Source organism: Lepisma saccharinum, chromosome 1 (genome assembly GCF_977018435.1).
Source record: "Lepisma saccharinum chromosome 1, izLepSacc3.1, whole genome shotgun sequence".
Lineage (NCBI taxonomy): Eukaryota > Metazoa > Arthropoda > Insecta > Zygentoma > Lepismatidae > Lepisma > Lepisma saccharinum.
In genome coordinates, this window is record NC_139229.1 from 70,804,580 (window position 1) to 70,819,117 (window position 14,538).

The 14,538-nt window shown below is 37.5% G+C and overlaps 1 protein-coding gene across 1 annotated transcript in view; it reads left to right on the forward strand.

Annotated features, from left to right (window-relative positions):
- The first annotated feature begins 483 nt into the window (after nt 1–483).
- Nucleotides 484–14,538, forward strand: part of LOC145978850 (very long chain fatty acid elongase AAEL008004-like) — a 36,325-nt gene continuing 22,270 nt past the window's right edge. Inside the window, exons 1-2 of the mRNA XM_083111774.1 lie at nt 484–550; nt 7,138–7,242. Coding sequence (XP_082967900.1) covers nt 7,176–7,242 — 67 coding nt within the window. The 5' untranslated portion in view covers nt 484–550; nt 7,138–7,175. The remainder of the gene's footprint in view (nt 551–7,137; nt 7,243–14,538) is intronic.

Sequence of the window (14,538 nt, forward strand, 5' to 3'; positions counted from 1 at the left end):
AGTTGTATAAATTGACTTGTTGAGGCAAAAGAGCCCCTCAACTTTCATTCTAGTTTACCCACTCGAACAGACTTCATCCACCTAAAAGAAAAGTGCATTTCGAAGAACCGATCCAATTTAGGTCATTTTGTAGGGAAAACCTATCACACAACCCAATTCACTTGGACATCATTAATATAATCTGATAAGAGGAAGTAATTATGCGGACTGAACTTCGAGGAAGCTGCAACGTGTTGACAGTTTCAGAGCTAGCTCAGATGACGTTTGTGTGAGAAAAAGGTATTACGTTTACCATACAATGTATGAACGATTTCGATGCACTCAATGAATATTCGATCTCTTTTGGATAACGGTTTTCCATTGACCCCGGATATGCCAGACCCTTCTTTCATTTCTCGATACCAGATGCTGCCCTATTTTCGTAGAGCGAAGAGTGTCCCAACTCAGGAACTGTAAGATATGTGGGTGCAACGTGAAGGTGGTGGAAAATAAGATCATTTCAGGGCTGTGTAGGATTCGTCATCCTGGAATTTCGTAAGAAATGTGAAAAGTAAGTACATTTTACATTCATAACATTTCTACACACTTCTATCCATGAAACAGGCGCCTGGAGCAGGGCCGGCCTTACATGGGTTCTATTGATTGATTTAGTTTATTTTACTTCGCGTTTTGTGCCTCTTGGCTAATTTGCGAAAATGGGGATTGATAGAAGTTACGAAAAAGATAAAGGATTTTAGAAGATATACTGTGAACAAGTCTAGTTGGAGATAGATTGTGTTTTGTCTTTGTTGAATGTCTTTCATGTAGTTTTTATAACATGAAGTTGATGTTGTTTTGTTGGTTAACGTTTTGCCTAATTCAAGATTATTACAATTGGCGACGAGGATAAAAATGGAACGAAGGTAACAAGAATAATGTGTATAAGAAGATTAGTCTTATTATGAATAAGAAGCTATGAATTATGGAGGTTAGTAATCTTGTACAGTTTTTTGAACAGTTCGATGTGGAACGTGGCAATATTCAAACATATATTGAAAGGTTTGATCAATTCAAGTTTGGCAAATAATATTGCAGCAGATAAAATAGTTTGTACACTAATTTCCGTAGCTGGCGGAAGAGTGTACGATATACGTACTAAGCGATTTAGTGGCACCAGCAAAAGTTTCACAAAAGTCATATGAGGATTTATGTTCTTTATTGCTCACCCATTTCAGGCCTAAAGGAAATGTCATAGCTGAAAGGTATAAGTTTCATTTGTTGAGACAAGAGAAAGGGCAGACGTTATCTGAATTTGTAATATGTTTGAAGCATCAAGCAGCTAATTGTTCATTTGGTACGTTTCTTAATGAAATGATGAGACACCAATTAGTTTTTGGCATACGTAGTGAAGTAACAAGAAAGAAATTATTAGCTGAACCAGAGCTTGATTTTGAAAAGTCAGGATCTTTATCATCAACCATGGAAATGGTAGAGCAAGATGTGAGGTTGTTTTATCAAAAAGATAAGACGGTATTCAGTAATGTACATCATGTACAAAAAGACAGAACAGTTAGCCAGCAAAGTAAGAAAGCTGTTTTTAAATGTTCAAAGTGTAATAATGTACACGAAAAATACAAATGTCCAGCTTGGTATGTACAGTGTTTTAAATGTTGATTAAAAGGTCATTTTCAGCAGTGCTGTAGGAATAAAAATAGCAACGTTTTAAAAAATGAATCTACAACTAGGGTTAAATCAGATGTTGATACATCTATGAAAAGTTTATTATTGAAAGTTGTACATGTGGAAGCTGATCAACCAGCGTACGTTAATAAGAAAAGTAAGTTAGACAAAGTGAAGCATAATAATAACTCAAGTGATCCTTCGCATGAGAATAGCGTACATAAAAATCAATTATTTATACAGAAATCTGAGGTTGAAGTGAATAGCTCTAAAAATAAAGCTGATAATTGTTTGGTTAGGTTGATGTGCAACGAAAAAGAGGTCCAATTCGAAGTAGATACTGGGGCAGAAGTATCTGTTTGGGATGAGGAATTCCATTCCATTTTAGGAACATTCCAGTTATAAAGAGTGTTCTCACTTTACGGAATGCAGATGGGAGACCACTACCAATAGTAGGGAGAGTTATGCTGGATGTGCAGTTAGAAAATGGAGGATTACAAATGCCCTTGTACATTTCCCGAAATAAATTGAAAACGCCTATTTTAGGAAGGACCTGGTTGGATGAATTATGGCCAGATTGGAAATCTTGGTTTCAGTTAACGATTTCTAGGGACAGTTGTTTGTTAACAGTATCTAAGCAACCAAGTTTTACTAATCAGAAATTTAAATACTTAATAAATAAGTACATAGAAGTTTTTTTCTGGTAATATTTGTGAGCCTATTAAGCAATTTAAAGCTACAATACCAATCAAGAATGGAGCAGTTCCAATATTCAAAAAGGCATACGATGTTAAATACAGTTTACAACCGAAAGTAAAGACTGAATTGGATAATTTAGTTCAATTGGGAGTTTTGTCACCTATTCAGTATTCTGATTGGGGTACACCTTTAGTGGTAGTAAAGAAAAATAATGGTGATCTACGGCTGTGTTCTGATTTTAAGGTAACCGTCAATAAAGTGGTAGAAAAGGTAACTTATCCTTTGCCAGGAGTGGATGATTTACTTAATTCTTTAGTGAATGCAGACACATATGTATTGTTGGATCTGACTAAAGCATATCTTCAACTATTACTCGACGAGAGTGCTAAAAAGTTATTGGTTCTCAATGCTAAATGGGGATTGTTCACTTATAACAGGTTACCAATGGGTTTAAGCTGCAGTGCACAGATTTTCCAAAGAACAATGGATCAAGTGCTGTTAGATTATACATTTGCCAAAAGCTACCTGAATGATTTGATTATAACAGGCCATGGAGAAGAAGAATGTTTCAATAACACAAAACTAGTTTCGGATAGATTGACATATTACAATATAAAAGTTAATCTCGATAAATGTCAGTTATTCAAAAGAGAGGTAGACTATTTAGGGTACAGGATATCTAGTATTGGTTTTCAACCTTTAATCAAGAATAAGATAGCAATATTGAATTGTCCAGAGCCAACAAACGTTAAAGAGTTGAGGTCATATTTAGGAATGATTTCATTTGATCATAGAAGCATGCCAAAGTTCGCTATGAAGATAACACATCTTTATGAATTGCTAAAGAAAGGAGCAGTGTGGTCGTGGACAGATCGACATAAAGCGGAATTTCCTCAATCTAAAGAAGCATTGCGAAAAGCTGAGATATTAACTCCATACAATCCAGATCAAGATATTGTACTGATAGTAGACGGAAGTGGTGTAGGAGTTGGGGTTCAATTGTGTAATAAGATTGAGGGTAAATTGAGAACAATTGCCTGCACTTCGGCGACACTAGCACCTTCAGAAAGAAATTACAGCCAATTTTAAGGAAAGCGTTAGCTTTAGTGACGGGCATAAAAAAATTTCATAAATATCTTTATGGAAAACATTTCATAGTTTATAGTGATTCTTTACCTGTAAAATATATTTTTGGCGAGACGGCAGCAATTCCATCGTTAGCATGTTCACGTTTACAGAGATGGGTCTTGTTATTATCACAATACTCATACACAATTGTTTACACAAAACGTGTTGATGTAGCAGATTTTTTTTATCGAGATTGCCAACAGAGGAAGACACAGGTGATGCTGAGGAATCTTTATATTATATTGACACCTTTCAAATGGAACCTCTATTGTTAGATAACATAGTAAAGAAGACAAAAGAAGATGACATTTTATAAAAAGTTGTACAATGGGTTGATGTTGGGTGGCCTAATTCACTTCCAAAAGAGTTTCAAAATACTGTGATCTTATATTATTATAGAAGGAAGAATGAAATAACTATGAATAAAGGATGCCTTATGTGGGGAAGACATATAATAATTCCGAAAGAATGCAGGGAAACAGTGTTGAAGCTAAAATGAAGACGATGGCTAGATAATTCTATTGGTGGCCTTTAATAGACGAGGATCTTAACAGATTGGGAAATCAATGTATAGAATGCAATAGTTTTCAAAGAAGTACATCCAGAAACAAATATATCGGATGGAAACGAACAGAAATTTCTTTTCAGAGAATACATGTTGATTTTTTTTAATACGGAGGAAGGAAATTTTTACTATTGATTGATAGTTGCTCTAGATGGACAGAAATATGGCAGGTGCGATCGACAAATGGAGAAGAAAGTATAGAATGTTTAAACAGAAATTTCCAGATATTTGGTTATCCTTCTGCTATTGTGTCAGATAATGGACCGCCTTTCAGGATTTTGTGAAAAGCATGGAATAAGATTGATATATTCACAGCCTTGGAATCCGGAAAGTAATGGTTTAGTGGAAAGGTGGGTGCAGACAGTTAAAGGCTTATTAAGAAAAAAATATTTTCAAAGTAGAAATGAGGGACGTAGAATTGACTGGAAAAAGATGTTAGATAGTATTTTATACTATAAGATTTTCGAAGTGGCAACGATTAGGAATGTCTCCAGCAGAAAGAGTTATGAGTTATCAGCCGAGAAGTGTATTCAACTTACCAAATTGCCATAGACAATAATAAATATGAGGCAGAATCTTGGATGCCTAGATCAGGAGACATAGTTTGGATAAATATAATTTCCATCATTAGTGCCTAAATTTATAAAAGCTCAGGTGATTAAGAGGGTAGGAGCAAGGCTTTTAGAAGTGAAACTTAGAAATGGATTGACAAAAAGAGTGCACAGACATCAAGTGGGAAAGCTTAAGAAAAACTATATAAGTCAGAGATTGGAGGAGAAGAAGAAATAAGAGGAGTTTTATGATTTTTGGACGTTTCCAAGGTATACAGACACAGCACCAGGACATGGGGACCCAGAGGCAGTTGTAAATACACAAACGAGGAACATAGAGAACAGAGAATTTCGAAGATCTTCTAGATACAAGAAAGAACCAGATAGACTACAATTACCTTTGGTAACAACACCTATGAATGATTTTTTTTTGTTAGAGGGAGAGAATTGATAGAAGTTAAGAAAAAGATAAAGGATTTTAGAAGATATACTGTGAACAAGTCTAGTTGGAGATAGATTGTGTTTTGTCTTTGTTGAATGTCTTTCATGTAGTTTTTATAACATGAAGTTGTAAGTTAAATAAATGTTGTTTTGTTGGTTAACGTTTTGCCTAATTCAAGATTATTACAGGGATGAGTGATGAAATTGATGAATGGACATTCACAAACAACCAAGCCCGAGCGGGATTCGAACAACCCGGGACCCTTGGCGTCGCAGCGCGATGTGATAACCACTCCGGCTACATGGGTTCGAGTCCTGGGGCATATAATATAAGCTGGGCTTATAACCAAAGTTTTTCACATGTCTAAAACAAATCACAGAATATTGTTTCTTAGTCTGAAGCAGTGGCGGCGATTAGGGGGGACGAGGGGGCAGTTGCCCCCTACTTTTCGCCAATTTTACCCCCGCACTATGCTAAACCTTATCTACAAAGGGAAATATACTGTCTTTGCCCCCCCCGGTTTTAGAACCCAATCGCCGCCATTGGTCTGAAGTATGTGTGTCCTACATAATCACAATATAACCATTATTACAATTAATAAACAATTACTTTACATATTTCACATTATTACCTAAGAGTTGTTGAAATATAAATGTGTTGGAGGTTAAAAGATTAAACCAAGGATTATGAGAGGCTAACAAATGTTTCGTAACTATTGTTTCTTTTCATTTCCCATGTGACACTGGTACGCCGTTCATTATTTTAAATCACAAATTACAATATCATGCGATTACTTTACCTATCAAAGTGTCAATTTTTATTCATATTCAATAACATTCCCTATCCTGATTCTCCTTTGTTAACATTTCATTAAATTTTTAACGTTGTAGTGAATGTACATTGTTTCGTGTAAACAATACATATTATCACTTCGTGATTTCATCCTATAATTGCATATTAACTATTTGTGATGGAAATGTTTGATCACCATTTCATGTAATTTGCTTAAAATATGATTTCAGTAATTTTGGATATTTTTAAAGCATGTCAAAACAATCCGCGAAGTGCGGAAAAATCACAATAGTTGCTTAATTAGAAGCAGGAGCATTCTATCAATTCGTAATATACCATACACAGATTTTTATCTGGCTCGTGGCCCCCTGAAGCGCTGGGCTCCGGGCCAGTGCTCGAGTTGTCCCTCCCTCCGACCGGCTCTGGTCAGGAGGGGTCGAACCAGGGGTCTGCTCCCTGGAAATTGTTACTATTAAATTATTAATTACAAAAAAATAATCAACATATTTTGTTAATAGTCAGTAATAGATATAAAGTTCAGTCAATTAGTATTCTTAAAGAATATTCAAAACAAAAACGTGAGTTAGCTCAAATATTGGAGTGCAAAATTCAGAAACCATATCAGGACACCTGTTATCGTATTCTACCAGCTAATTCAAAGAATAAATGGTACTATGAGTTTTCATAATTATTATACGATTAAAAACGATAATCTTAATAAATTGTGTAATGTTTACTGGTTTTGTTTGAATTTAAATTGTCAGTTTAACAGTTATTCTAAAATAGACTTTCGAAAGGTTATTGTAGAAAGCATTGTAAACTTTGTGGAAAACACTGGCGTACGCAGGATTTTTTTTCGGGGGTAGCTGGAATTGCAAAGGTGGATGCTGCATAGCTGCCTTCTAGGGGGAGGGGTGGCATGCAGAATAAGATATTCCGTATATTTATAGCATTTGACTATCAAAAGTTGTTATCTGGGGCCATTTTAAGCAAGTCTGCATTTACTACTCTGTTTTTCTCCCCAAGTTCTTCAATTTCTTCACTGCTTTTATTTCAAAATATTGATTTCCTCAAAATTTCGAAGGGGACTGTAGCCGTCCTCTGTGTACGCCAGTGAAAACACTATAAATCCATTTAGCCTGATAAAAATCGGATTATATTTTCTGCATTCTTGAATTCCAATAGTAGTAAATACTTATTGTTTGAGTTCAGTTAAATGTTGTACCCGATTGAATGCATACGAATGTGTATTTACGTACTATAGTGCAAATCTCTAGGTGTATATTAATTGTTTATTTCAGATCCTGAAATATCCAGCTGGTAAAAGGTAATCTTCAAAATGAACACCGTATTAAAACAGGCTCTACGTGAGGGTGACAATGTCACTTATCTCTACACGAAGGGTGGTGAGTATTGTATAATATTTGTATTTTTTAAAATTTGAATTTGATATATAACTCTCTGATAATCGAGACGAAGAAGATGATTTTATGACGTAAACGAATACGAGAAACTATCAGATTACATTGTAATCCCTCTGGCATGAATGTTGGCTGTAATTTTCTTCATTTAATTTTGACAATTTAATTAATCACGACAGTCACGAACTTCTTCACAAGTCTCCGATACATAGTATAAACAATGTATATCATTCCACAAACTTTCACATCGTTTAGAAGGCATCATGGTCGTCCGTAAGGGGGGTCCAAAGGGGACCACGTCCCCCTATAAATTGAATGCCAACATAAAATTATATATTTCGCACATATAATTTCATTTCAGTCATAGTACAGGGTGAGGCAAAAGTCCAGAACCACTCTTTTAATTTTAAAACGTCTTGAAGGAGGACGATGGAACTTCGGATATGGGTAATTGGGGTGGGGCACACAAGATGGGGCTAGTACACTTCATGGCGGCCATCTTTAAAGATCCCATCATGAAATTACCTCCAGATTTTCAAATGGGAAGGAGATATGCACATCCTTCCTGGAAAAAATCCTGAAGCAAATCAACTTTTTAGGGGCAATATTAAATATATCCAGTATGCAATTTTTAAAAAAAATCCAGTTGGGGAGGGGTCTAGTAACTCGTCTTAAAGCACAGCGATATATGAATTTTATACACAAATTCCCTTCAAGTACCAAAACTTAACAACGGGGAGTTGGAACCAAAAACCCGAGCGGGGATTCAACGTAATTTTCAAGACATAAGTTGTTCAAATTAAAATTTGTATCAAATTTATTAGGTCAGTCAAAAAGTAAATGCAATCTTTTTTTTTAATTTTTACAGGAACAATAGAAAACTTACAATGATATCATTTTTCAACATAGTTCCCCTCCACTTCAATACACTTGGTCCAACGTTCCACAAGCTTTCCGATACCCTGAGAAAAAAAAGGTTTTCGTTTGAGCAGCAAGCCACGTATGCACCGCTTCCTTCACCTGTTGATCTGTGTCGAATCGACGGCCTCTTAAAGCATCTTTAAGTGGACCGAACAGATGGTAATCAGACGGGGCGAGATCCGGACTGTATGCAGGATGCTCTAACCCCTCGAAGTCCAGATTCTGAAGAGTTTGAGCGGTGTTGGCGGCGGTATGGGAACGCGCGTTAACATGCAACAAAAGAATGCCTTCCGACAATAGACCTCGTCGTTTGTTTCGAATTGCAGGCTTCAACTTGTTCGGAAGCATATCACTGTATCGTTCACTGTTTATTGTTATCCTCTTTTCCACATAATGTTCCATAATTACCCCTACTGAGTCCCAAAAAAGTGTGAGCATCACATTTCCTGCAGAGTGTTGACGCTTGATTTTTTTTTCACCGGAGATTCAGGGTGTTTCCATTCTGGCGTTTGCTCTCAGGTTCGAAGAGTGAAGGATCCATGTTTCATCTCCAGTGATGATTCGTTTCAAAAAGGCTTGCCACATCTTATTCGTGGGTAAGTTAAGGTAAGGCTCCACGTTATGGGCGCCACTATGCTCACCTGGGGGTACGTACTTAAATGTCATTTACCACGGCTATAGAAATATCTTTATCTCTGGGGATAGGTTCTTTATTCGAGAATTCCAAATAAGAAAGAGTTTTATGGCCAAGAGAATATAGTTAAATGCGGATCTATATTCTGAAAACTGTACACAATACAGAGAAAATACAGGGTGTCGCAAAACTCTTTCAACAACGCTTGGGTGCTGGTAGATATCATAAAAACAAGTAACTTTTCCCTATAAAGTTTACCTCGAAAGCGCTTAGTTTCTGCGCATTAAGCGCTTAAAATCTATCCTGTACGTATGCAACCCAACACAGCAAACGCTTGCTCTGACATAACTACCAGGGGCGCGTGGCAGGGTTGCCACTAGCTTTCCTCGTTAAGAGAGACGACTTGAAAACAACAACCTGAGAGTCTTGCCTGAGCAAAATCCAAAACATTAATGATACTTACGATGTCGTAAGAGGCATTGACAGTATTTATAAACTGACCAAGACAAATAATGGGCAGACTGAAATTCAAGATTGCTCATTCTAAAATATCTCCATAATTGATTGATTGATTTGGTTTATTTTAATTCGTTTTTCTACCACCTTTGGCTAATCACGAAGATGAGGATGATATGATGAAATAACAAATGACACCAATGTCTAGACCAGGATTTAAACCCGAGATACCTGGCGCCGTAGCGATCTGTGCTAACCACATCACCACGGAGTGTTTCGTGTATCATGCTGCAAGGGACACGTGAGATATGGGAAATCCACGAACGAACAAATGTAAGCATGATGTGTTTGCTGCCTCGTCTCGAACACGCAGACTGTAATGTTATTACAATTTATTTATTAGAAAAGTATTCCTATCTGTGTTATTGCTAATCGTGTTCGTCTCATAAGGAAATAATTGCAATGCTCTTTTAATTTAATGATTTGATTGATTTGCTTTATTTTACTTCGCTTCTTCTGCCACTTTTGATTAATTTGCAAAGATGGGGATGAGTGATGATATGATGAATTTGATGAATGGACACTCGCAAACATCCATGCCCAGGCTAGGATTCGAACCCGGGACCCTTGGCGTCGTAGTGCGATGTGCTAACCACTCCGGCACGGGGGGCGGCTCTGCGTGTTCGAAACGAGGCAGCAAACACATCATGTTTACATTTGTTCGTTCGTGGATTTCCCATATCTCACATGGCCCTTGCAATTGTTGATATCGCATGATACACGAAACACTCCGTGGTGATGTGGTTAGCACAGATCGCTACGGCGCCAGGTATCTCGGGTTTAAATCCTGGTCTAGACATTGGTGTCATTTGTTATTTCATCATATCATCCTCATCTTCGTGATTAGCCAAAGGTGGTAGAAAAACGAATTAAAATAAACCAAATCAATCAATCAATTATGGAGATATTTTAGAATGAGCAATCTTGAATTTCAGTCTGCCCATTATTTGTCTTGGTCAGTTTATAAATACTGTCAATGCCTCTTAAGACATCGTAAGTATCATTAATGTTTTGGATTTTGCTCAGGCAAGACTCTCAGGTTGTTGTTTTCAAGTCGTCTCTCTTAACGAGGAAAGCTAGTGGCAACCCTGCCACGCGCCCCTGGTAGTTATGTCAGAGCAAGCGTTTGCTGTGTTGGGTTGCATACGTACAGGATAGATTTTAAGCGCTTAATGCGCAGAAACTAAGCGCTTTCGAGGTAAACTTTATAGGGAAAAGTTACTTGTTTTTATGATATCTACCAGCAACCAAGCGTTGTTGAAAGAGTTTTGCGACACCCTGTATATAGCGAAGCTTGTATATTCATTGAAATACATATATATGCTGATTCCAAATTTACGTCGGTTATATTCTTCTTATAAATATATGTATAATTGAAAGGAAATCTTCGTCTTCTTTTCTTCTCACAATTTTGGGGATAAGGCTTCTTCTTCTTTTCTTCCTTCTATTTTGGGAAAAGGCTTCTTCTTCTTTTCTTCCTTCTATTTTGGTAAAAGGCTTCTTCATCTTTTCTTCCTTCTATTTTGGGAAAAGGCTTCTTCTTCCTTCCTATCTTTGATTTGGGAAAAGGCTTCTTCTTCTTATCTTCCTTCTATTTTGGTAAAAGGCTTCTTCTTCTTTTCAATCTTTGATTAGGGAAAAGGCTTCCTCTTCTTCTCTATCTTTGATTAGGGAAAAGGCTTCCTCTTCTCTTCTTCCTTCTATTTTGGAAAACGCTTATTCTTGTTTTCCTTCTTCTAATTTATTGTCTTTCCTTTTAATGCGTAATCTTATTTTTTACATATATGCGTTCGCTTTCCCCGCTTCTTTGGCATTATACAAACGATACAAGCTATAATTATAGAAAGATTAGGGGCGTCTAAACTGACAGTAGCGCCACCTCCTACATATGTAACGACAAAAAGGGGGATAGCCCAGGATCGCTAACAGCAAGCGCTGCCTATGGCCCAGTGCGTTTAATAAGGAGCGCAACCGTAAGTGCTTCGGGGCGTCTAATTGAACACGGCGCCACCGAGGGACGGACAAACACAAAAGCTGACGATGTTCTCCTCGTCAGAGGTATTAAATCAAATTTTGATCACTAGGATCAGAAAGGAGATACATTTCTGAATTCATTTGCTCACTTATTAACTTTCATTATTGTTTCATATACGAGCATATTCTTATTTATCTTAATTGGCTATATACTCTTCCTTTATATATTTTGCATTTACTATAATATATATAATCGCTCTTCTCCGCTAGTAGTTTCTACAATGAGCTCTGCTCTTCTTTATATGGCGTGCTGCCATCTATCGTCGCTTTCGGGAAACATTTCTTCCTAGCATTTTTCATTGTGTCGTCGGAACTGGCACGTGACAGGCTTCACCTTCGTTAGCATGTCTGTCCAATAATTTGTGACAGATTCTCACACGATTTCGCTTGTTCTCGTCAGTGAGTTCTTTAGGGACCCATCTCGCACAGACTTTATGAAAGTTGAGCCTGTTATGGATAATTTCATATGCAGAACCATGAGTAACGTGCATATGGTTTGCCACTTCACCAACATGCACTCGTCGGTTATTCAGAACCAGCTCACGGACTTGCTCAATGTTTTCATCAGTAGTGGATGTGGCTGGACGACACTTGTTCGACCCCTTTTGAACTTTTCAATCCACTGGTAAACACTTCGCAGCGGTAAAACATTATCACCGTATTATGCTGAAAGTATTCTATGGATTTCAGCTCTTAGTACACCTTCAGACCACAAAAAACGGAGTACAGAACGCCGTTCTTCTGTGGTGCTCACGGAGAGTGGCGCAGCCATGTTTACTTGGCAACACTGCAGGGCGAACTTAAGTGATGACTCTGTAACCTGTCACAGGCGAAGACAACGATACTATCTATCGGCTTGCGAGCGCAGAAAGCTGTACAGCCAACCTACGGAAGAATAGAAAAACATTGCATTTACTTTTTGACTAACCTAATATAAACTCAAAAAAGCACAGCAACGTGCACATATTTAAGAAACAAATTTTGTGAATTATTAATTACTTTTCACATTGCAAATTATTGTAGAATATGTAAATATGTACGAGAGATCTTCGTAACTTTCGAAACAAATTGTAAAAAAAGTGTCTACACAAAGAACAATCGAATGAAAATACATAGTTACTTTTGTACTATCTTGTACAAGGGATCATATTTTGTAACTCGCTACGTACAGGAAAGTAGTCTTGTCCACGGATGCCAAGTTTCTAGGTGCTTTGCCTAAACCTAAAAGCGAAACGAAAATATGTAACCATAAGGGAGGGGGGAGAAAGTCCAGCATCTTTCCATAAATAACAGTTCCAGTAATCTTCTTTTATGTCTTCAGCCTGTCTTTCGACTTTACAATCAATTTTAAGTGACCGTAAGCTATAAGCATATCATTGATTAGAAAATATGACATCACATGTGCTACAAATTTTCATCATCATGTTTCAGAGATAAAAAATATAGGACAAAGGATCAAGATAGGAAAACATTTCCGAAATACGTTGTTTTATGTAAAGTAAATTAGCAAATATGTAAAATATGTAATATCCTGGCAAATATGTAAAAATATGTAACATAAAACTTATGCAAAGTTACATAATTCGTTGACATTTTCGTGTTCTAGGTATACACAGTGCGGTAATTTGAAATCGAAACTGATTTTTTTGTTCGGTAGGTGGCGCCACTGTGCATGCGTTCTGTGGTGCAAACAAGTAACGGGTATGTCACGAACAATCGACGCAGAGCTCGTTGACCTTGAGCGACATTGCCGCTTGTGGCGTTGTTGAATGTGGGCACTTCTCGTGAAAGTGCGTCGTGATTTCAACATGGAGCAAAGAGCAAACATCAAGTTTTGTGCGCTTTTGGGTAAAACTACTGCGGAAAAGTTTCACATGTTGTAGCAAGTCTATAGGGACAATTGTTTATCCTGTACGCGTGTATTTGAATGGTTCAGGCTTTTTTAGTGAAGGACAGGAGCCAATTGAACACGACAAACATTCAGGTGTAGCAGGGACTGTGAGAACACCAAAATTGGTTGAGAAAGTGATGACAATCATTACTGAACACTAAAATTTCAGACAGACTGTTACTGCTGCATTTTATCTTGAGGTACTGAAACGTTTGATGCAAGGAATAACACGTGCGAGGCCCGAGTATCGGCATGATGGCAGTTGGCGTCTGCTTCATGACAGTGAACCAAATCACAAGACTGTGATTCCGAAGAACTTCTTGGCCCTAAATCGACTCTGTGTTGTCACACCCTGCCTACTCACCGGATCTGGCTCCGTGTGATTCTTTCTTATTTCGTAAACCAAAATCTGCACTGAAAGGTTTCTACTTTTATGATGTACCAACAATCAAGAAGGCTATAACATGGATTTTAAACAGCGTTACACAAAACGGATTCCAGCAATCGTTCCATGCACTGTTAGGCATTGCGCTACGATGTGTGGATGCAGGAGGATTCTACTTTGAATGATCCCTGGTAAGTAACTTTCTATGAAGACTTATTTATTTTTTACAGCACCAGTCTCGATTTTAAATTGCCGCACTATCTAGAAATAAATAGAATATGTAATTACATACAAATCCTAGCTCTACTCATCACTATAGCTACCATTGTTTACCATTTTTATAATTTGACATTTCACAGGACTTGACGAGTTTTTCGTCTCCATAAAAGACTACACTACCATCAACAACAGCAAATCTATAAAATTGGAATTATCAGGTTTTCCTCCTGTACTCTTCATGTGCTTATCAGAGTTTCGGAACGGAATGCGGAGCGTACTAAAGGAGCGCTCCGGAGCGACTCCGAAGAGTCGTTTCTACTCCGCCCTCGCTCCGGAGCGGAGCGTGTTACGACAGCACTCCGATCCGGAGCGGAGTGGTTCGGCTTTTCGAGACGCACGCTCTGATGCGGTTATATAGATATATTTACACGAATCTGTAATGCAACTATGAATAATGGGAATGTACAGTAAACAGAATCAGGTTTATCTGGAAATGCTAAAAGTGAGACGTATCTTGTAGTGAGCTGCCTGCAAACTGACATTCATGTGTTTCTGGATAACTATGAAAGTCCAGCAGTAAATCCGCAAATTTGTCGTTCTGGTAAAATGTTAGTAATATGCATTGGTAGTACGTAGTTCTACACGACTACCGCAATTATTCCTACTGGTTAACTATGAATA